General features: G+C 41.7%; 1 protein-coding gene across 2 annotated transcripts in view; it reads left to right on the top strand.

Annotated features, from left to right (window-relative positions):
* PPP4R3B (protein phosphatase 4 regulatory subunit 3B) overlaps window positions 1-20,751 on the top strand; it is a 29,435-nt gene that overhangs the window by 6,476 nt on the left and 2,208 nt on the right. The window contains exons 4-15 of one of the 2 annotated variants that reach the window (XM_083605080.1): window positions 376-999; window positions 6,363-6,440; window positions 6,632-6,748; window positions 7,609-7,725; window positions 9,453-9,584; window positions 10,958-11,060; window positions 13,524-13,565; window positions 15,145-15,303; window positions 15,600-15,769; window positions 18,389-18,528; window positions 19,458-19,642; window positions 19,783-19,985. In XM_083605080.1, the coding sequence (XP_083461206.1) occupies window positions 376-999; window positions 6,363-6,440; window positions 6,632-6,748; window positions 7,609-7,725; window positions 9,453-9,584; window positions 10,958-11,060; window positions 13,524-13,565; window positions 15,145-15,303; window positions 15,600-15,769; window positions 18,389-18,528; window positions 19,458-19,642; window positions 19,783-19,985 (2,070 nt within the window). Of the gene's footprint in view, window positions 1-375; window positions 1,000-6,362; window positions 6,441-6,631; window positions 6,749-7,608; window positions 7,726-9,452; window positions 9,603-10,957; window positions 11,061-13,523; window positions 13,566-15,144; window positions 15,304-15,599; window positions 15,770-18,388; window positions 18,529-19,457; window positions 19,643-19,782; window positions 19,986-20,751 lie in introns of both variants that reach the window. The other variant, XM_083605079.1, reaches the window with a different exon arrangement.

Here is a 20,751-nt window from a genome sequence, read left to right as displayed (position 1 = left end):
AGCAGAGTACTCCTGTGCCTGGAATTACAGCCACCATAGACTGCATGTGACTCTCCTGTATGACATCTACTGGGTTGGGATGTGAATAGAACTGTTGATCCTTTGCCAATGAGTCATGTTCAGAACAGTTGCTCATATGCACAGCTCTGGTGGGCCACAAGAAAGGTCTTTCCCCTTTTCGCACTATCAGCATCTGCCGCAGGAACAGAGCCTGAGTTTGCGCAGCCCAAGAGCCACATTTCATTCCTGGTCAGTTTGCAGAAGCCTATTAATGTTATGTGATTTGACCAAATTATTTATTTCCTCTTCTCTGCCACCGACAGTCACCAGTATGTTTCAGAATGAGTCAGCAATTGTTCATGTTTCCATTTTTAGGTTCAAGGTAAGGACCCTTCAGTGGAAGTCACACAGGATCTCATTGATGAATCTGAAGAAGAGCGCTTTGAGGAAATGCCAGAAACAAGCCATTTGATTGATCTCCCTACTTGTGAACTTAACAAACTCGAAGAGATTGCAGACCTAGTTACCTCAGTTCTCTCGTCGCCCATCCGTAGAGAAAAACTAGCTTTGGCTTTGGAAAATGAAGGCTACATTAAAAAATTATTGCAGCTTTTCCAGCTTTGTGAAAACCTAGAAAATACTGAAGGCTTACATCATTTGTATGAAATTATCCGAGGAATTTTGTTCCTCAATAAAGCAACTCTTTTTGAGGTGATGTTTTCAGACGAGTGCATTATGGATGTTGTGGGATGCCTTGAGTATGACCCTGCATTAGCTCAGCCAAAAAGGCACAGAGAATTCTTGACCAAAACAGCAAAGTTTAAAGAGGTCATACCCATAACAGACTCTGAACTTAGGCAGAAGATTCATCAGACTTACAGGGTACAGTACATCCAGGACATCATCTTGCCAACACCATCAGTTTTTGAAGAAAATTTTCTTTCTACTCTCACATCTTTCATTTTCTTTAACAAAGTCGAGATTGTCAGTATGCTGCAGGTAAGTGAAACTAGACGTTTGGAAGGCTTGCATTTTGGAGATTTGAGGTTAACCGTAGCATGCCTTTAATTCAGTGCTGTTTGTGGTACATGCTTTTAAACCTAATTTATTAGTTCTGGTGCTTCCTCCTCACCCCCCTTGGCTAGCTTTGTTCTTTGCTGTAATGTCTCAGTTGTGTATTTCACAGTCTTCTTCATAAGCACAGTGCATTCCTTCTAAACCAGATACATTACGTTCAGCTCATTCTGTTATGTGAGAGGTAGGTGCCTTTCAGCAGTGGCCTTATTCGTGGCAGATGGTTAACAGTTTTTTCCTGCTTATAAGCAGCTGTGTTGTGTGTTGTATTAAAAACGAAATGCAGTATAAATAGCGACTCTCACAGATGCTATCATTAGCCTTCTTACACTTACAAACTGTAATATTCAAATTGTAACATTATTTGATTAAAGTTTTATACAGGCTGCATGAGAAAGGCACAGCTTTTTAATTCTGTAAATGTTTTAGCTCTCTATAAAATTATGCAACGATCATAAGGTTCTCAAGCTAAATCCAAAACAAACTCGATAATTTCTCTTGGCTGGCTTATGATTAATGTTTTTTGTTTCTGTGAATCCTCTAACAGAAAATATTTTTAAAATACGCAGGAAACAAATTAAGAATCTCCTGAGCATAACCTTGTTCATCCCAAGAAACTTTTCAAAAAGAGCTAAACCAAGGGTTTGACTGTAGGGGACGTAGGAAGCTGTCTTTTGTCCACCTAGCACAGTGTTGTCTATTGTGATTGGAAGAAACTCCAGCATTTCACATAGAGATATTTGTATCACCACCTACCTTAATTGAAGATACTAAGGACTGAGCCCAGGACCTGCTGCATGAAAATAATGGGCTTTCCCATTGATCTGTTCTGTAGTCTCTTCCCCATGAATAAAAAAGCAATCCTTCTAGTTAACATTTTTTGTTGTTGGCATAATCTTATTTAGAATTTGCTGTTATAAGTCTCCTAGATTTAGGAAATCTTTTTGCAGAATAGCTTAAAAATAGAGTTAAATGGTCTGACAAACGGGGAATGTCTGACAAATCCTCTGTTTAACCCCCTAGCTGCCAGAACTATTGTTTGAGAGCTCCGAGTTCATTTTTAGGTACTCCTAATTTTGTAGTACAAATAATGTATTGAAGAAAACATTTCACATGCCAACATTTAAGAATATAGAACCTTGTCTTCCTACATAGTCTTAGTTTGCAGTTTTTATATGTCAGATTGTGGGAGCCAAATGAAAACGAGTGAATTCCAGCTCTTCGGAGGCTGTAAACCTTGTCATTTTGCTCTTAAGCCCTTAAGTGGCAGCATATGGTAGTTCACAGACTTTTGGAAGATACGGCCAGAACAAAAGTAGATTTAAATAATGTGATGTGGTTCTTAAAATAATGTGTTAGTTGCAATGTTTTATTGGCTGCCATACCACCTGCAGTGTGTCATCCATAGGCAATTGCTTGGGTTCAATTCATCTTCAAGTTCACCCTGTCCAGTGAAAAGACAGAAGTTGACTAAATCTTCGCTAAATGATTACTTGGGTCATTGTCATTTTTTGTTGATAGCAAGGTGGTTGAACTCATGCCCACTGTTGGGCATAACCTAACAGCAACGCAAACCTAGAGTGCAACAAGATATACTGTACCCTGATAAATCTTTTAAACCTTTGATTATAAAGACGTTGAGGAAAGCTTTCAGTTTTTCAGATGATAAAATGTTAGGGAACACTTTAAAAAAGGCTGTGGAACGGAGTGGAAATGCCCTTTTTAAAGACAATACTTCAGTCACTCAAAATGTGTGGTATAAAGAGTTTATGCAAGGCGGTTCAGCATTAGAGGGGCAGTTCATATATTGCAGACATAAACAATAGTCGGATCAAGATGTATTTCTGCACCTAGATAGTGAGTGTTATTGTCTTCATGAGATAGTGAAGTGCTGCATGCCTCCTCCTAAAAACATTTGACCTAGTTTAGAGATACTGAGTGGGATTCAGCTAATGAGCTCGGCAGCAGACGCCCCATGCAAGGACTTCCACTTGCACAGTGGATCTTCCCCTTCCCCTTCCACTGCACATCTCCCATACTCCCCAGTTGGCTCTGGAGCAGTTGGGAGAACCTCTGGAACAGTGCACAGGGGGAGAAGAGGGGGATTTGTTCTGTCTGGCGAGCTGGAGACCAATGTTTGGGAAACCCTGCTCAAGACTCTGAGCTATAGTCAACTAAAAAAATTGCACAAGCAAAAGAAATTCTGCTTCTGCAGTGGGACTCCCCCACCCCACCCCACCCATGCACAACCTGCACTGACCCCAGATCTGCTTCAGGGGGTTGAGGGAACTCCCGCAATAGATTTAGGGGGCTTGGGGTATGGAAGAGAGGGGCAGCATTCTGTTGTGCAAGAAGAAATTGTTGGGCTGGCAAAATATTTGCCTTAGCACTACATTGAATAACACACCATTGCTTGTAATGGAAGTCCATGTAGATTGGCCCTTGCTCGGTTTTACAACTGTAGAAGTTCTTCCTTTGCTCAGCCGTAAGCCCTTTATTTGAGTTGGTTTTTTATGGGTGGAGGCCAAACTGATAATGGATGGGGATTTTAATGGGTGGGATTTTTCTAAGATTTTAAATGGATTTACGTTGTTCTTGATGCTTCAAGCTTGATTTTAAATATTCTGTAACTTGAGTACTTTGATATCGAGTAGGATAAACACCTAAATTGCTAATATGTCATAAACAATACAACTTCTTGGTATTTCCCCCTTTCTGCCTCCCTCTTGTCTTCCAAAAGCAGAACACATGGAGGAGATATTTTCAATACTTGCCAACAACTGTGTTTTGGAAACAGTTTCTTTTATTTTGGTCCTTGGCTGCTGCTGCTGTGGCAACATGAAATTGGTGTACTTTTTGAGGTTTCTTGCTGCCTGCATAGCTCTAAGCATTCCAAATGAATAGATGTTGGACGACTCTTCTGATTGGTAGTGTTATGAGCAGTAGTAGGTAGAAGGGACCTATATAATAAGCATGAGTAGCATCTGAATTACTTGATAACTGAGGTCCAAAGAGCTACTTCAGAAGACAGCCCAAGGGTTTATGCATGCCCGTGGGATTATTTTTAACTTCCTTGTTGGAATAGGAATATTTCAACCATGGCATATATATAACCATGCCATGCCATGTTGCAAACACCTTGAAAGCTGCTTCGGTGATTTCTCTTACGCCGTGATTGAAAAACAGGCACACACACCGGTATGTGTAGTTTGTGTGACTTTTTGGATCTTCACTTATGCCCGTTAGCCATTTTGGAGGTTGTCCTCATAACCTCAAAGCTTCCCCCTACTTTCTGGGGGCAAGCAAATACAGACGAAACTCAGGTCATGACCAGAGTACGGAGAAGTTTTGCTTGCCATAGACAATACTGCAATCATTATTAACTAGTGTTTTTTATATTTGCTTTCAGGGTCCTTATAAAGACTTAGCAAATAGAAACACTTAAGCTATAACTTGCAGAGAAATGACTAGTTAATATTGAGACTGTCCAGTACAGTTCCTTTTTCTACAGTAATGCCCCTGCACCCAAATGAAGAAATAACTGTGTGCCTAATTAATTACTGACATACTTCTACCTTTTTTTACCTAAAGTAAAAGTGATATTCAGTACTTCGTAAGCTTTGATCATTGGACTCTTGTGTATCCAAATATCCAAGGGAAGGAGACAATTTGATGAAGGGATATGTCCCCATATATGTCATGAGCATGACAGTTTGTGACACAGTCATTAACCTTTGGTTGAGGAGGGTTGCATAAGAAGCAGCTCACTAGCTTACGGGCCCTGATTTTTTGTGTGCATTATGACAGTTTCATATAATGATGCGTTTCTAAGAGTTGGACTATCTCTAAAAATAGCATGCAAACTCCAGTGTCAGAGAAGACTTTAATGAGATGGTGGGCCATTTTGGGAATAGGACAGTAGGAAGCAAAAAATGGCTATGACCTATTTATGTGTTACCCACCCACCTCCAGTTCTAAAAGTGTGTAACATCTGTGTTTTGGCTTAGCAAAGTTACATTGACTTATGTGCAGTTGAACCATTTCCAGATGGGTGGAAACTTGTAAACACTAATATATCTGTCTTGTTACTGTCTCTTCCCAGATTATTAGGAGAGAATTGGGGGGGGGGGAGGCATTAATCTGTACTGTTTTTTTTTTAATGACATGTTTTTAGCTCCTTAATTTAAAGGCTTGGATTGCCCCTGCCTTGCACTGTTCCTGCCACTTCCTTCTCCTAGTTCACTAAATCTTTTATATAATCTTTTCACAGTCAAGCTCAACACATGCAGCACTTAATGCTAGAAAACTATCAAGAGGGTTAAAATAATACGACTCACTGTTTTGTTTTGTTTTACATTTTTTAGGTCAGATACACCAATTGAGAATGAGTCTAGCATTATCACTGTTGAGTCTGCAACTGACTTCTAAACTTGCAAGGCTTAAGAAATTGTAAAAACTCAGTCCTAAATTTCTTGTTGGAACAAAAACACTGGCTGGATTGTTCTGTTGAAGTCACAAGTGCTTGACTTCTGAAACTCATTAAATTTGGTGTGGAGCAGCAAATTAGCAGTGCCACTTTGATACCTCAGACAATCCACAGGGCAGATAAAAATGTGTAGGGCTCCTGGTGCACTTTTTTGCACCTCAGTTGGAGGTTATACAGATTGAATTGAAGCCTCATACATTCAGATCATACACCTAGTTATAGGGGTGGGCAATAATGTGGGTGTAATTGGTCTCATTGGCTTTTACTTCCCTCCATTGTCTCCCAAAGAAGCTTGGAGGGAGGAAAGAGACCTGAGAGAGAGGAGGAATCCTCTTCCCCCTGAAGAAGCTGGATGGAGAAGGAGATGCAGAGGTTTATCAGGGACAGGAAAAGTCTGCTTTCATTCATTCATCAATTTCTTCTTACTAACTCTAGTCATCTGTATTTTGAATTCATTGTATGCATACTTAAAAGAATCTTAAGCTAGGTTCCTGTACTGATTGGGCTCAAGTTGACCATTATGACTGATAGGCTTGTCTTTGGTAAATTGAAACAATGCTGTTCATAGCTAATGCTGCTTACTGCAGTGGGACTCTCTGGAGGAAAAAAGTGACTTGTAAATCTGTGGAATCTGCCTTACTAGCTGTGAAAGCATAGGCAGTATAGCACAAGTGGTCGCATTAGTTTAGTGGTACATGAAATAAGAGAGTAACTTGCAACAGTACAAAACCTGATTTTGCATTGCAGCTATAAAATAGAGAACTTTGTGTCATAACTATGTAAAAATTGCTGTATTGTACAGGAAGATGAAAAGTTTTTGTCTGAAGTTTTTGCACAATTAACTGACGAAGCTACAGATGATGACAAAAGGCGTGAACTGGTAAGTCCAGTTTGGATGCTTTTACCTTGGGAAATAGTGCGCTAATGCTGCTGCCTCTTTTGCTTGAAATATGTGTTCTTTGTGTTGAGTTAAAACTCAGATTCTGTTAATATCTGAAACTGTATAAATGTTTACTTATTGGCTGTGTACTGGCACTTTCTGTATTGAAATGTTTCTTTCACCTCCTGCAGGTTAACTTCTTCAAGGAGTTTTGTGCGTTTTCCCAGACATTGCAGCCCCAGAACAGAGACACGTTTTTCAAAACTTTGGCAAAGTTAGGAATTCTTCCTGCTCTTGAAATAGTAATGGTGAGTTGAATGATAAAGTGCAGGCAAGATTTGAGGTGTCTCGTTGGTTTGTCTTTACATTTTTGAGCTATTGCACTCTTTCAAATTGTTCATAGGTTGACTGATTCTAATACCAGTCTCTGATGTATGCAGAGCCTTTGAGAAAGATACAGTTCATAGATATTTAAATGATTAATGACTTATTTAAATATACAGTGATCACTGAAGTGACAAATACGTGCGTATAAAAAACAGAGCACTAAGATTCAGTGGTCATGTTTAGGTATCCAACAGACAGAGGGAAAGGGTTTTTTTTTCAAATTTGTATCCTTTAAATCACCTTGGGTTGCACTCAGACTTTCTCTTCAACCAACAGAAGGGCTCTTCCATTTGTGGAAGATCCAGCAGAGGGCCTTGCAGAGGTGGTTTTTACAGTTTTCCCTTATAAACCCTGGTGACACCTGCTATGCTGTTCCAGAGAGTTCTCCAACCCTCTGGAGCAATTTCTCTGGAGGCTGCAGGGGGAAGGAAGATTCCAGAAAAATCACACACACCCCTTTTTCTGGTGGGAGTGTCCTTTGAGCAAAGATCCACTCACAGGAACTCTGGATCAGCACATCATCTTCACAAATAGCCACTAATCCTGCATATAGTTTAACTACCTGAATTTCAAGGCAACAAAGTCTATGGCTGTGAATCTACACCCTTAGATTCAGAGCCATAGACTCTTGAGGATGATAAAGAAAGCTTTTGTACTCCATGGCTTGTAGAAATAGAATTACTATCCTCTTGTATATTTGAAGTCAAAGTTTTACTGTATTGTATAACATTACGAACTCCATAATACCTCTTTTTCACTGTTAATATGATTTTCATTTCAGGGCATGGACGATCTGCAAGTTAGATCTGCTGCTACAGATATATTTTCTTACCTGGTAGAATTCAGCCCATCCATGGTGCGGGAATTTGTAATGCAGGAAGCCCAGCAGAGTGACGATGTAAGAAAGATGCAGTATGCTTATATGATACGGCTGGCAATGGCCAGTCCTACCACTATGTCCCTTATTTTATTAAGTAAAAAATGTAGTGTTCTTTGGTATTTCACACACACACACACACACACACACAGTCTAAGATCACAGACTTGTACAGTCATACCTCATGTTGCGTCTTTTTGCGTTACATCCCGCAGCAACCCGGAAGTACCGGAACGGGTTACTTCCGGGTTTCGCCGCTCACGCATGCACAGAAGTGCTAAATTGCTCTTTGCACATGCGCAGAAGCACCAAATCACGCTGCGCAGATGCAGCACTTCAAGTTGCGGGCATTTCACGTTACGGACGAGCCTCCGGAACAGATCCTGTCCGTAACACGAGGTACCACTGTATTCTGAACTATAATTTGGGCTGACATGAGAGCTTCCTGACCTGTTAACACCTGACATGTTTGATTCATTTAGCAAACAAAGGTTCGCTCTGAAAGAGTGTTCTCCAACAAGGGTTTCATCAGTCCTGGGCTACTGGGTTCCCATTTACTACTCCACTGTTGGTTGCTCATGGCAAGGCAGTGTTACTCCTCCTCGTCTTTTGTCTCATAGGTGTCCCAGATTTATTGATTGATTGATTGATTGATTGGTTTGGAGCTTGAACGTTTCTCTGTCTCTAAATTGTGAGCAACCACAAAACTCAAATAATAATCAGAAGCAGTAATCTGGCTGCAAATCTCATAACAGAGGCAGCGGCTAGAGAAGGTGGGTCCTGGTACTCTTACATTTAGCTTTTATAAAGCTCTCTTATGGAAGCTCTAGAAGAGTCACCAGGCAGTTTGAAGGCTTTTGGTGTGTCAGAATCTAGGCAGGTCATATTGGGCCTCCATAGTTAGGTTTCTTTCCCATCTCCTCACTGTCTTCTTGTACACGTGCTGCTGGAAGAAACCACGTGTAAGCAAACGTGTGTGAATTGTTGAGCAAAAATAGCGTGGCAGTCCCTGAAGGCAATAGATATCTGGGGTAGCAAGTGGCCATTAGGCAGTTAACCCTGCCTATTAACTTAAATTTGTAAAGGGTTCATTGTGAAAATCTGTTGTCTTTAACACACAGTCTCCAAAAACACTGCATAGCAGAAACATATCAAACGGTTAAAATGTTCAATAGGCTACATAGCAATAAAAATGACTTCATGGGTGAAAAAATACCTAAGAACCACCATATTACAATTTTATTTTATTATAATTTGTTACCCTTTCTTCAATTTAAGGCTTTAGGACAGGCTACAACAATCAGAACACAATGTTAATATTGAAATGCAATATTACATAATATTCTAAACTGTTTTGAGCAACTTAAAATTACAAAAATAAGGTGGATCCTAAAAATATACATCACAAGTGAACTCTCCACAAGTTCCTTTTTTTTAATCAAGAGGAAATAAACGTCCTCCACTCACCTCACAGAGTGTTTGTTGTGGGGGAGGAAGGGAAAGGAGAACGTTAGCCGCTTTGAGACTCCTGAAGGGGAGTGAAAGGCGGGATATCAAGTCCAAACTCTTCTTCTTCCTCATCAATAAACACAAAGCTCAGTAATTGGTACCCTGAGAGATGGTAGCCAAAATCTAAAACTGTCATAGAGTCCAATTCTTACCCTCCCACCCACCAAAAAAGGAAAAAAATACTATTTACCTTTGTTAAATTTCTGAAAGCGTGTCTAATTTGTCTCTGTTTGTTTCAGGACATTCTCCTCATAAACGTAGTCATTGAGCAAATGATCTGTGACACTGACCCCGAGCTTGGGGGCGCTGTTCAGTTAATGGGGCTCTTGCGTACCCTAATTGATCCTGAGAACATGTTGGCCACAGCTAATGTAAGAAAATGGAAAGGGGTAAAGAAACTTTACTGTCTAAGAAACATGTTGACTCAAATCTACTTGTCTTTCGGCACACTTTGTAACTATTTGCAAAAATGTGCGTTAGCTTTTCATTTCTGGAAAATATACTTGGAAGCATGTTTTTTCTTTAAAATATATGTATGTATATGTTTCCACCACAAAACTGGAATAGTAGTTTTACTTCATCTCAAATGTCATTCCCACAGCATGATGTCAGAACGTTTTATTTTAGACCATGTGCGTGACTTTTCATATGCGTGGAGATTCCAGTACTTGTACACCGTTTTGTGTTCAGTTCAAACTTTGTCCACTCTTGGGTTGAATGATGAGTTCTCCTGTCATGTCTGCTGCCCAGAGGATTGAAAGGCATCAACACCATATATGGACTGGGTGACCTTTGAGCTCCCCATGGCAGGTGGGGCATGGTTAATACCATTGCCTGCAAACTAAGGTCTTACATAATTTGGGCTGGGTGCAAGTGTTTATATAGTAGAAAAATTATTTCAGTCTGGTGCAATGGGAAGAGTTGGGGATTTTAATTTAGAAGGACCAAGTTCACGCTCTCAATCTGAAGGTTACTAGCTAGGTAAGCTGCCATGGTGGCTTTGAGGTAAAACACAAAATGTGTTGCGATTTTCTTTTCCATTGTGACTGCACAATGGAATGATAGAAATAAAGCCAGTGCTCCATAGCTGTGTGAATGTTTATGCTGGTGCGTGCGTGCCATATTGTCGTTTAAAGCATCTCCGCCCTGCCTTTCATTATATGAGTCTCAAGGTATCTTACAGCATATCTTAAAACTGCTGCTTATAAAACAATTTAAAGAGGAAGTAAAACACAGAGTTTAATTTCACAACAGCCGCAGCCTCCAGAGCCATTTAAAGTCATCAAGCCGCTAAAACTCAGGAATGTTAAACATACGGGAATGTGTCTTTTTTAAAAAGGGGGGGAGGGAATTATCTGGTGCTTGAAAAGCAACAGTTTGGATTCTGTGTTAATTGGTGAAGAAAGGCAGTTGCATAACTTAGGTACCAGGGCAGAGAAGGGCCCTGCCCCACCTCATTAGGGTGAGGCCACCCTAATTTTACAGATTTTTTAATTTATTGTATTCATACAATTTATATACCGCTTGATTGCAAAAAAAAAAAAACCCTCAAAGCTATTTAAAACATTCAAATAATAATAGTGGGAATGTGCTGGCTTGCATCTCTTCTGGGCAGAAGATACCTTGAAGGCGCTGAATTCAGCATCATTGATTTCTCTTTGTTTGGTTGTTTGTTACTTCTCAGTTGCATGACTTTACATGCTGTTAGCATATTTGCTAATCTAGTTAGTATTTTCTGTTTCAGAAAACCGAGAAAAGTGAGTTTCTCAATTTTTTCTACAACCATTGTATGCATGTCCTCACTGCTCCACTTCTGGCAAACACATCAGAGGACAAAAGCGACAAAGGTAAGATCAGATGTTTTGATTGTCTTTTCTGCCTTCTTCTATCCATGTTTTCGTATTTCAGACACATGCAGCTGTTTGCAAGACAAACTGTGTTTTTGTTGTGCGGATTCATTTACTCAAACCGAGACTTACATATTTTTATGCCCTGGTTGTATTGAGCTGTCCGAGGTTTGCAGAAGGCTGGTGGAAGGAGAGTGTGGCCTGCTTCACATGGATTAGTGTTGCATGCGTGAGCTTGCATGCTGCCATTCTCCTCTAGCACAGTTACAAGGAGGAGATTGGACCTTTAGCTTCCTCATTGAACTAACCACATTTTCTCATTATGGGCACACCTAAACCAACTGTCGCTGGGGAAGAAAGCCAACTTCAAACTGAGGTTTAGGTCTTTGGCTTGTTTCCCTAAGCCATCCTTTCCCAACCTTGTGTCCTTCAGATGTGTCAACTACCGTCAGCATGGCCGGTAGTCCAAAACAAGTTGAGGACACAGGGTTGGGGGAGGCTGTTCCTAAACATAGTTAGCCCTAGTCACAGTTCTCCATTCAGGTGAAATAAATACAGTGGTGCCTTGGTTTACGAACTTAATCCGTACTGGAAGTCCGTTCTTAAACCAAAGCATTGTTCAACCAAGGCGTGCTTTCCCCGTAGCAGCGGGAGACTCTGTTTACAAATGGAACATGTTCTGCTTCCAAGGCAAAGTTCACAAACCAAAGCATCTACTTCCAGGTTTGCAGCGTTCTTAATCCAAGTTGTTCATAAACTAAGCTATTCTTAAACCAAGGTACCACTGTAGTTGGAAACTAAGGCTAACACTTCTAGTGTCTTCAAGGCTGTGCCAGAGGAGCAAGCAAAGCTCACCCAGGCTTGCACCCCTTTTGCTATGCTGGTTTAGCATTAACATCTGAATGCTGTGTTTACGGTTAGTCCAAATGCAGTCGTATCTTGGTTCTCAAATGCCTTGTGACTCGAATGTTTTGGCTCCCGAATGCCACAAACCCGGAAGTGAGTGTTCTGGTTTGCAAACATTTTTTGGAAGCCAGATGTCCTCCGCAGCTTCCGAATGAGTGCAGGAAGCTCCCGCAGCAATCGGAAGCCGCGCCTTGGTTTTCAAACGTTTTCTGAAGTCGAACGGACTTCGAGAACGGATTCCGTTCAAGAACCAAGGTATGTCTGTACTGTTGTAGAATTCCAGATTTTTATGGGTTCTCGTTTTCACTGACTGCTGAGTACTGAAAATTCTGGTCTTCAGGGGCTTCAGTTCTAGAAACAACCTTCTGTCGTTGGATTTTAGCTGCTGATATTGACTGCATTTTGTAAATTTTTAGACAAAAAGGTCTTGCATTATGATGTACAGTGCTTCATTTTTGAGTTACAGTGGTACCTCGGGTTAAGTACTTAATTCATTCTGGAGATCGCTTCTTAACCTGAAACTGTTCTTAACCTGAAGCACCACTTTAGCTAATGGGGCCTCCCGCTGCCGCTGCGCCACCAGAGCACGATTTCTGTTCTCATCCTGAAGCAAAGTTCTTAACCTGAGGTACTATTTCTGGGTTAGCAGAGTCTGTAACCTGAAGCATCTATAACCTGAAGCGTATGTAGCCCAAGGTACCACTGTACTCTAAAATAATTTCAGAAACCAAGGGATCTCTTGAGAAACTGTCTCATCGTTTTTGCCTAGCACACTGACTCAGGTGTAGCTTTCCTCTCTTCCTCTCTCAAGCCCATGAGGAAGAGACGCTTCCAGTTTTAAAGCAACCACTGTTTCCCTTGGTATCCAAACATGAGGAGTTGTGATCTGAGAGCAAGATAGACTTGTTCTTACTTGCTGTAGTTTAAACAAATCTTTGTTTCCAGCATTGGGATGGCAAAGGGAACCGTGTTTACTTTAAAACTGGAAGCTTCTCTTCATAGGCTCAGAAGGAGAAGAGAGGAAACACACAAACCCAAGGCTCATGCAGGCTTGGTCACACAGTGGGAAACCACAGTTTCCTGTTGTGTGTGAACCAGGCTGCTGATTTTTTTCAGGCACAGTGGTTTCTTACAGAAATAAACCCATATCTTTAAAAGTCACTTAAGCAGTTCTGAGATTCAAAGGTTGCTGCAATGAAAGCAGAGTAGAATGGGATTAGTAACTTGTTTTTGTAGCTTTTTGCAAACCTCTCCATGCTGACTTGCATGTCTCCTATCTTTTACCACCAACTTTTAGTGGCTAACGCAGTACTATTTGCAGATGGAGTACATGTGTGCAACTCCAATGGTGTTACAGACAAAACTAGGTGGGTTGTGATGCCTGACAACCCCCTTCAAAAAGAGTTTGGGTGGGCTTCTTGTGCTGCACATGCGAGTCAGAAGTTGTCCGACCTTGAAATAAAATGTATACCTCTTGTCTTGAAATATTTTCTGTTTGCCACAGCCATTAAGCAGGCAACTTAACAGTGCTAAATCTTTTCTTTTCACTTCTTTTAGATGTGGTAGTTGGAAGCAACAAGAGTAATACAATTTGCCCAGGTAGGTGGATGCATTTGTGATTTTTTTTTCTTAAACCCCACCACCACCACCATCCTAATTTGAAATGAGGTGTACATATGGATGGATCCTTTCCTAGGAATCTTAGATTGACAGCTTTTTCTTCCTCCTGGGGGAGTGGGGCATTCTAGAGACATCACCCTAAAAAATGGGGAAATCGTGTTCCCAATTGACAGCAAGAAGGCTGCATTCAGCCATCACTGCCACTGGCCTGCCAAAGCATGAAGGATCTGGAATGAGCCATGCGCTTTTGTGGTTCTCTCATGCCTCTGGCAGAATAGCAAACATCTTGTTTTGTCAAACTGCAGTGCGGTGCGGATAGAGAGAGGTTTTTCTATTTCTCTCATAATACTAGAACTAAAGTGCTTTAATGAAGCTGAGAGATACAGGACACACAAAAGGAAGTACCTATTCACACAGCAAATAACTCAACTGTGGAGTTTACTACCACAAACTGTAGCGATGGCTGGTGATTTGGATGTCTTAAAATGGGATTAGCAACTAGCCACGGTGGCTGTATTATCTTCAGTATTAAAGGTAGCATGCTTTGGAATTTCAGCAGCTGGGGATCATGAGCGGGTGCTGTTGTATGTTTCACACAGGCATCTGGTTGGCCATTGTGAAAACAGGATACTGGACTAGATGAGACTTTGATCTGATCCAACAAGGCTATTCTTTTATACGTTTATGTCTGAACTGGGAAACCAGGATTGCAAGTGTGTCCTTGGCTCCTTCCAATCCTCCACGATGTGGAGGGTTGAAGAATGTGACATACAAATGTGTTGCGTGAATGGTTGTGTGAAATCATCCACTTTGTGAATACAGCCACTCTGCGCACAGGCTTTTCACTAAGCTTTTGGTGTGCCGTGGCCACAGGCAAGACCAGTTACCAAGGGATTTTAGAGAACTTTCAGAAACACTCCTGGACATTTAAGGACAGGGGTCAGCAAACTTTTTCAGCAGGGGACCAGTCTACTGTCCCTCAGACCTTGTGGGGGGCCAGACTATATTTTGGGGGGAAAGGGGAGGAGAATGAATTCCTATGCCCCCAAATAACCCAGAGATGCATTTTAAATAAAAGGACACATTCTACTCATGTGAAAACACACCGATTCCTGGACCGTCCACGGGCCAGATTGAGAAGGCGATTGGGCCGGATCTGGCCCCGGGCCTTAGTTTGCCTACCCATGTTTAAAGAGGTACATGCATCTTCTGTAGCAGCAGCTGACTGATTTGATACAGTTACTGAGGATTTTTACTGCACGTTTGTTTTTGTTCGTTTGTTTGTTATTACATTTTTATTAACTTTAGTAAACCTAAGCCTCCTTAAGTAATCAGAGAGGCTGGGTACAAAAGGTTTTAAATAAAAATAATGCTAGACCTAGGATCCCAGCTTGTGCTTAGAGAACTCTGCTCCATGGCAAAGGTTTTCGATCTCAAGCTTGCTTGACATAAATGTCTGGCTTGGGGAAAGTCTTACTCCTAGGCGAACACTATTTTTGTCGTGACTTTGGCATTTGCAGGGTTCATTGTATCTAACTGGGTTTTGTTCCTTTGGCAGACAACTACCAAACAGCACAGCTGCTTGCCTTAATTTTGGAGCTGCTCACCTTTTGTGTGGAACACCACACATACCACATCAAGAACTATATTATGAACAAGGATTTGCTGAGAAGAGTGTTGGTCTTGATGAATTCAAAACACACCTTTTTGGCGCTGTGTAAGTAGCAGGTCAATTTTCCTTTTCTAAGCTGGCTCCTAGACCAGCTTTCCTCAACTTGGTGCACACCAGTTGTTGGACTCTTAGATTCCCATCAGCTCCAGTCAGCATGGTCAGCGTTGATGGGAGTTGTAGTCCAATATCATCTGGAGAACACCAGGTTTGGGAAGGCTGCCCTAGACATCATAGTTTGCTGCTGGTTAGTAAACTGGACTACTCCTTTCAGCTTGTGTAAACAGATGCAGGTAGTGTGAGAACCAGAAAGGACCCTCTTAAAATGCTTGTTAACATTGCAGGTGCTCTTCGTTTCATGAGGAGGATAATCGGCCTAAAGGATGAGTTTTATAACCGTTATATCACCAAAGGAAACCTGTTTGAGCCCGTCATAAATGCTCTTTTGGATAATGGAACTAGGTACAATCTCCTGAATTCAGCAGTCATTGAGCTTTTTGAATTCATCAGAGTGGTAAGTTGTGCTTTCAATTCCAAGAAACCTTTTAGGCATGTGTGAGCTTTAGATCTTGCTACTGAACGCTGGAAAGAACTTTTTTTGTGTTCTGGGCATCCGTCTGTCTTGGGAGACTGTGGAGGAGTGAGCCTTTGGAGGTGAGGTCAAACTGTTGGCGGCTTGCAGTGTGTGCTGTGGCTGTAGAGGCTGACACAGTACCTGGGACAGATGATGGCGGCTGGTTGTACTGCTACAGATGGACCATGGTTTTTCTTCGCTCTGCGCTCTTCCCAGCAGTTATTCCTCCTTTGGTCACTGCTATGGATACATGACCAGATGGTCTGTCTCCAGGTGCTGTGGTCTTCTGCAAGGGATTCCCACACAGGAGGGTTGATGTCACCAGCCTTCATGTCATGTTTGCAGACATCTTGTAACATAGAGTTGATCTGCCAATGGGCCTGGTGCCTGAAGTCAGCTCCCTGTAGACCAGGACCTTGGGGATCCTGCCATCTTCAAGGAAGTGTTAAGTGTAAAAAAAAAAAAAACAACACCCTGAGTCACAGCAATATAGGGGGATGGACCATTACTACTAGAGTATCACATGGAAAGGACTGAATCTTGAGGCCGTTCCCTATTATCTCTCCCTCCACTGCTGGCCTTTCCCAACGATGCCTCTTGAGCAGCTGTGTCCAGCCTTTCCTGTTCCAGAGGGTTTTCCTGGTTTGGCCACGTGTGACTTGCAACTCACTAAAGATCGATGCAACACTCTGCATGGGAGCATGGCAAGTGGGTTTGTTAAACTCTGCATGCGAGCCACAGACTTGTTCTCATATTTTGTTCAGACTCTTTAAAAAAGTGTCTTGACAGGCCCGCATAAATGCCTTGCAGAAGCCTTCCCCAGCTTGACACCTTCCAGATGTTTTGGACTCCCAGCTTCCATCACCCCTGACTATTGGCCATGCTGGCTGGTGTTAGTGTAATCCAAAACTTTGGAAGGGCACCAAGTTGGGGAAGGCTGTCCTAGAGCTTTACTGGCTGTGCTATTCAGAATAAGAGTATGGGGCACTCTTCTGCTAGAAGAACTGTCTGCGTTAGCTGCAGAGAAACTCTCAAGTGTATGCTGTTTCTCAAAACGTTTTGACTTCTACACCTACCACCAGCTGCCAAAAGAAAGGAGCAGCTGAACAGGGTGGTTGACTCAAAATTCCCATAATGGAAGCCAGGTTTCTACTGCGCTCTATGACTAGAACGCTCTCCTTCCTTCCCTACTGTGCATCTTGATCTCCACAGTGATTTTCCAGGAATTCATATACAAAACACATCATAGAACACTTCACCCATTTAAATGCAAAAGGAAGTTAATTGGGCTTGTAAAGCTAGTTTCATTTATTGATCTTGAGTCAGTGATTTTTTCCCCAAAGTGTGTTAGTAATTTCAAGCTAAAAGGTGGTGTTCAACTGCGGTTTGCATAGATCAGACCCATTGCAATTAAAGCTCCTGAGTTCTACTCTGGGTAGATGTAGCTGAGTGTTGCTGTTTCTGAGTGTCAGCAATGATCATAATGTTCACACTTTATTTTTTTCCAGCCTGTTATGCAAACATCACAAACAGGAAAAAGGGGCAGCTTGAGGCAGTAGAGTGGCTAATTCAAAATCATTCTTCACACCCACAGAGATCCAAATAGAACCGATTTGAAAAATCTGTGTTAGAAATAGTACGGCTTCTGCCCCTACAGGCGTTGCAGCCATGACTGATGTGCCACGGTTGTGTCAATAGGCGGCAGAGAGGAACAGGCTATGTCTACGCTCAGTGTTCTGCAACCTGTGAGCACTCAGAATGATTAATAGCCTGACAGGTGTACTAATGAAAATAAAAGAAATAGTATTGCTTATTTGAATTTAAATCTCACTCTTCTCTCATAGGTGTATTGACTTTAAAAAAAGTCTTTTAACCCATTACTTGCTTCTCTTCAAATTTCTGGGAAATTGAGGGAGCTGTCCATCTTACAAAAAGCCATGAGGCTGCTGCTTTTTTCTTCAGCCTAGAAGGGATATCCCCAGGGTCTATAAAACAGTACATCTTTCAAGCTTGGAAGAGCACCACTTATACTAAGAGTTCTGCCACAATCTTATCCCTGTTTGGCAGGAAGCAAACTGGCTGTCACATGGAGATGAATACAGTAGCCCCTTTAGTTTGATTCCATTTTTGTCAGTGCTGCACCAAAGGCTTGTGTGAATTCGTAGAGGAAAATAATTGGGAAGGGGGCAGGTGTTTTGACTCTTAACTCTTACCACCATCACCACCCATTTCAGAATTGTATTTGTATATACAGCCGTAGTGTTCGTGGCTACAGAGTTCTCTGCGTATCTTTGGCCTGTTAGCTCAGGAAGCACACAAGTATATGAGTGAATCGTCTGGAATTCCTCCTTGTGTATTTTGTCAGAGGGTATTACTTCAGTAAAATATTCCTTAGGAGACAGGCTGCTCGATCACGAAACCCAAGTTTCAAGCTTAAATCACTTTTACCCTTGTGCTGTGAAGGGAAAAGTTAGCATTTAACTGCAGTGATGGGCTGAGATTGATATCTGTTTTCTTATCCAGCTTGGTAACGCTAGCCTTTGTTTTGTGTTAACGCAGGAAGATATCAAATCACTTACTGCACATATAGTTGAGAACTTTTATAAGGCACTTGAATCCATTGAATATGTTCAGACGTTTAAAGGACTGAAGACAAAATATGAGCAAGAGAAAGACAGACAGAGCCAGAAACTGAACAGGTATCCCTCTTGATCCGAAATGTCAAACGGAAAGCACCTTTGCATGGCCTTTCTAGAAGGTTTTATGAACTATTCCTGCCTTGCTTGTCCAGTTAATGATACTGTCACATGTGCCAGCCTTTCTTACAAAGAATGAACAGTATATAACAATAGAGTGTTTTACTTGGTCAGGACTTTTTGTATTTAGTACATTTCTCTCTCCGCTTTACAACTCCGAGACTTCTGGATCTCAGCATTTTGTTTCTTGGTTTGCTTTGAAAAGCATGTTGCTTAATTTCAAAACAAATCTGAGGAAACTGGAATTAGGTCACAGGTATCTGGAAGGAAATTTTACGTTGCTTGGATCTCTGGGACTCTTACTCGGTAAGGCACCCTGAAAGCTGAAGGGCAGCAAATAGATTGTTTTAATGCATTAATAATAATAAATTTTTATTTATATCCTGCCCTCCCCAGCCAAAGCCGGGCTCAGAGCGGCTAACAACAATAAAAGTAACACAGCATTCTAAAATCAATTCATTTTAAAATCAATTCAAAATGAAATTAATACAGTATATCCAGGGGTGAGGGGGAATCTCCCGCTTTAGGGAAGTTCTCATGCTGAGATTTTGTCATGGTGAGAGGAACAGAGATTAGTTGAGCCAACAACTGGCTGGTGCAGAGCAGCCCATAATTCCTGAAGGTGTTAGACCATGAAAGACTAGTTGGCGGCTGTGGAAGTTCAGGTGGCCCACAATCCTATAAAAGACTGCCCTAAGCTCCTTAGAGGAAGGCCAGGATGCTGGCATTAACTAACTACTCTCAGGGTTGTTTTCTGCTAACTTCTCCATACTGTACCAACCAAGCGTGGTCTAGCTTTGTCATCTTATATAGGGGACCCCCTGCCTCCGCGCGCGTCAGATTTTGAGCGTTTTTGTGTGTGTATTTTACAGTGTCCCATCTATACTGCGTAGCAACAGGTTCCGTAGAGATGCTAGGACCTTGGAGGATGATGAGGAAATGTGGTTCAATGAAGATGAAGAGGAGGAGGGTGAAGCAGTTGTACCCCCTGTAGAAAAATCAAAGTCAGAGGACGATTTTCCAGATAGTTATGAGAAATTCATGGAAACAAAAAAAGGTATTCCCCCATTTTTGCCATGCTTCCCCCAATTGGAAGTGCCATTTGAAGTAGTTGTTCAGTTGAGCTGCTGTATGCATCTCGGCTTATATAGATCATTTATCTTAATGACAATGCTAAATAATTTTTCCCCCCAATAGCAAAAGAGAGTGAAGACAAAGAGAATCTCCCCAAAAGAACTTCAGCAGGTGGTTTCAAATTCACATTTTCCCACTCCGCCAGTGCAACTAATGGAGCAAATAGTACAAACAGTAAATCTGTAGCAGCTCAGACGTCGCCAGCAAGTTCAAATGGTTCTTCTTCTAAGAATGCCAATTTGACTGCAGCGGTCACAGCCACAAAGGTGAGCCAGCTGGTATCATTGATGATGGTGAGAAAGCCCCTTCAAATGTATAAACCTGTTCTTAAAGCCCAGAGGGGGAGACCTTCCTCACTGTACTTACGTACGAGGTAAAGCTGGTGGGACATAGTGGGCTTCCCGTGTGACAAGTCTCTTACAACACAGCATTGTTTTGGTCTGCAGTTCGCTACAGCTTGACCCTGGCAGGAGTATAAACGTGACAAAACTTTGCTGAATAGGATGGGCATTTTGCTGAGAGCTGACATTGGGATTCATGAGCTTATGGCTCTTCAGTGTGGGGTGGTACTTTTAATACTGATTTTGAATGTTAGTCAGGTGGAATGTCTGGATCATTTAAAATATAGAATTACTCCAGTGACAGAATTATCCATGTCATGTTAAGGAACTCCAGTGGCATTTTTAGGGCTCAGATTTTTCCATAGAGGCCACAGAAATTCTGGCTTGTGTCAAAAATATATGAAAATCTGCTGGAAACCACAGGAGGGGAGAGTGTGCCCAACTCTCGGATCTTGCTTGCAGAAGTGAGATGCAGTGGGAAATGGGATGCGGAACTAGGTGGTCCACTGACCTGATCCCGGAGGGCTCTTCATATGCACTTAAATGGATCATTTCCACTACTTTTAATGTCTTGACCAGGGACTGCATCTCATAATGCTGTTTTTTCCAGGTTACGTGGGACATTTGAGCAGCCAGCCCAATGGCTTTTGTTTGCAGGCCTTAATACTTATTTGAACTCTTCCTACTTCAG

Source organism: Podarcis filfolensis, assembly GCF_964270895.1.
Source record: "Podarcis filfolensis genome assembly, chromosome: 3".
NCBI lineage: Eukaryota > Metazoa > Chordata > Lepidosauria > Squamata > Lacertidae > Podarcis > Podarcis filfolensis.
The sequence above is the reverse complement of the archived record's forward strand: the minus strand, read 5'-3'. Positions and strand labels throughout refer to the sequence as shown.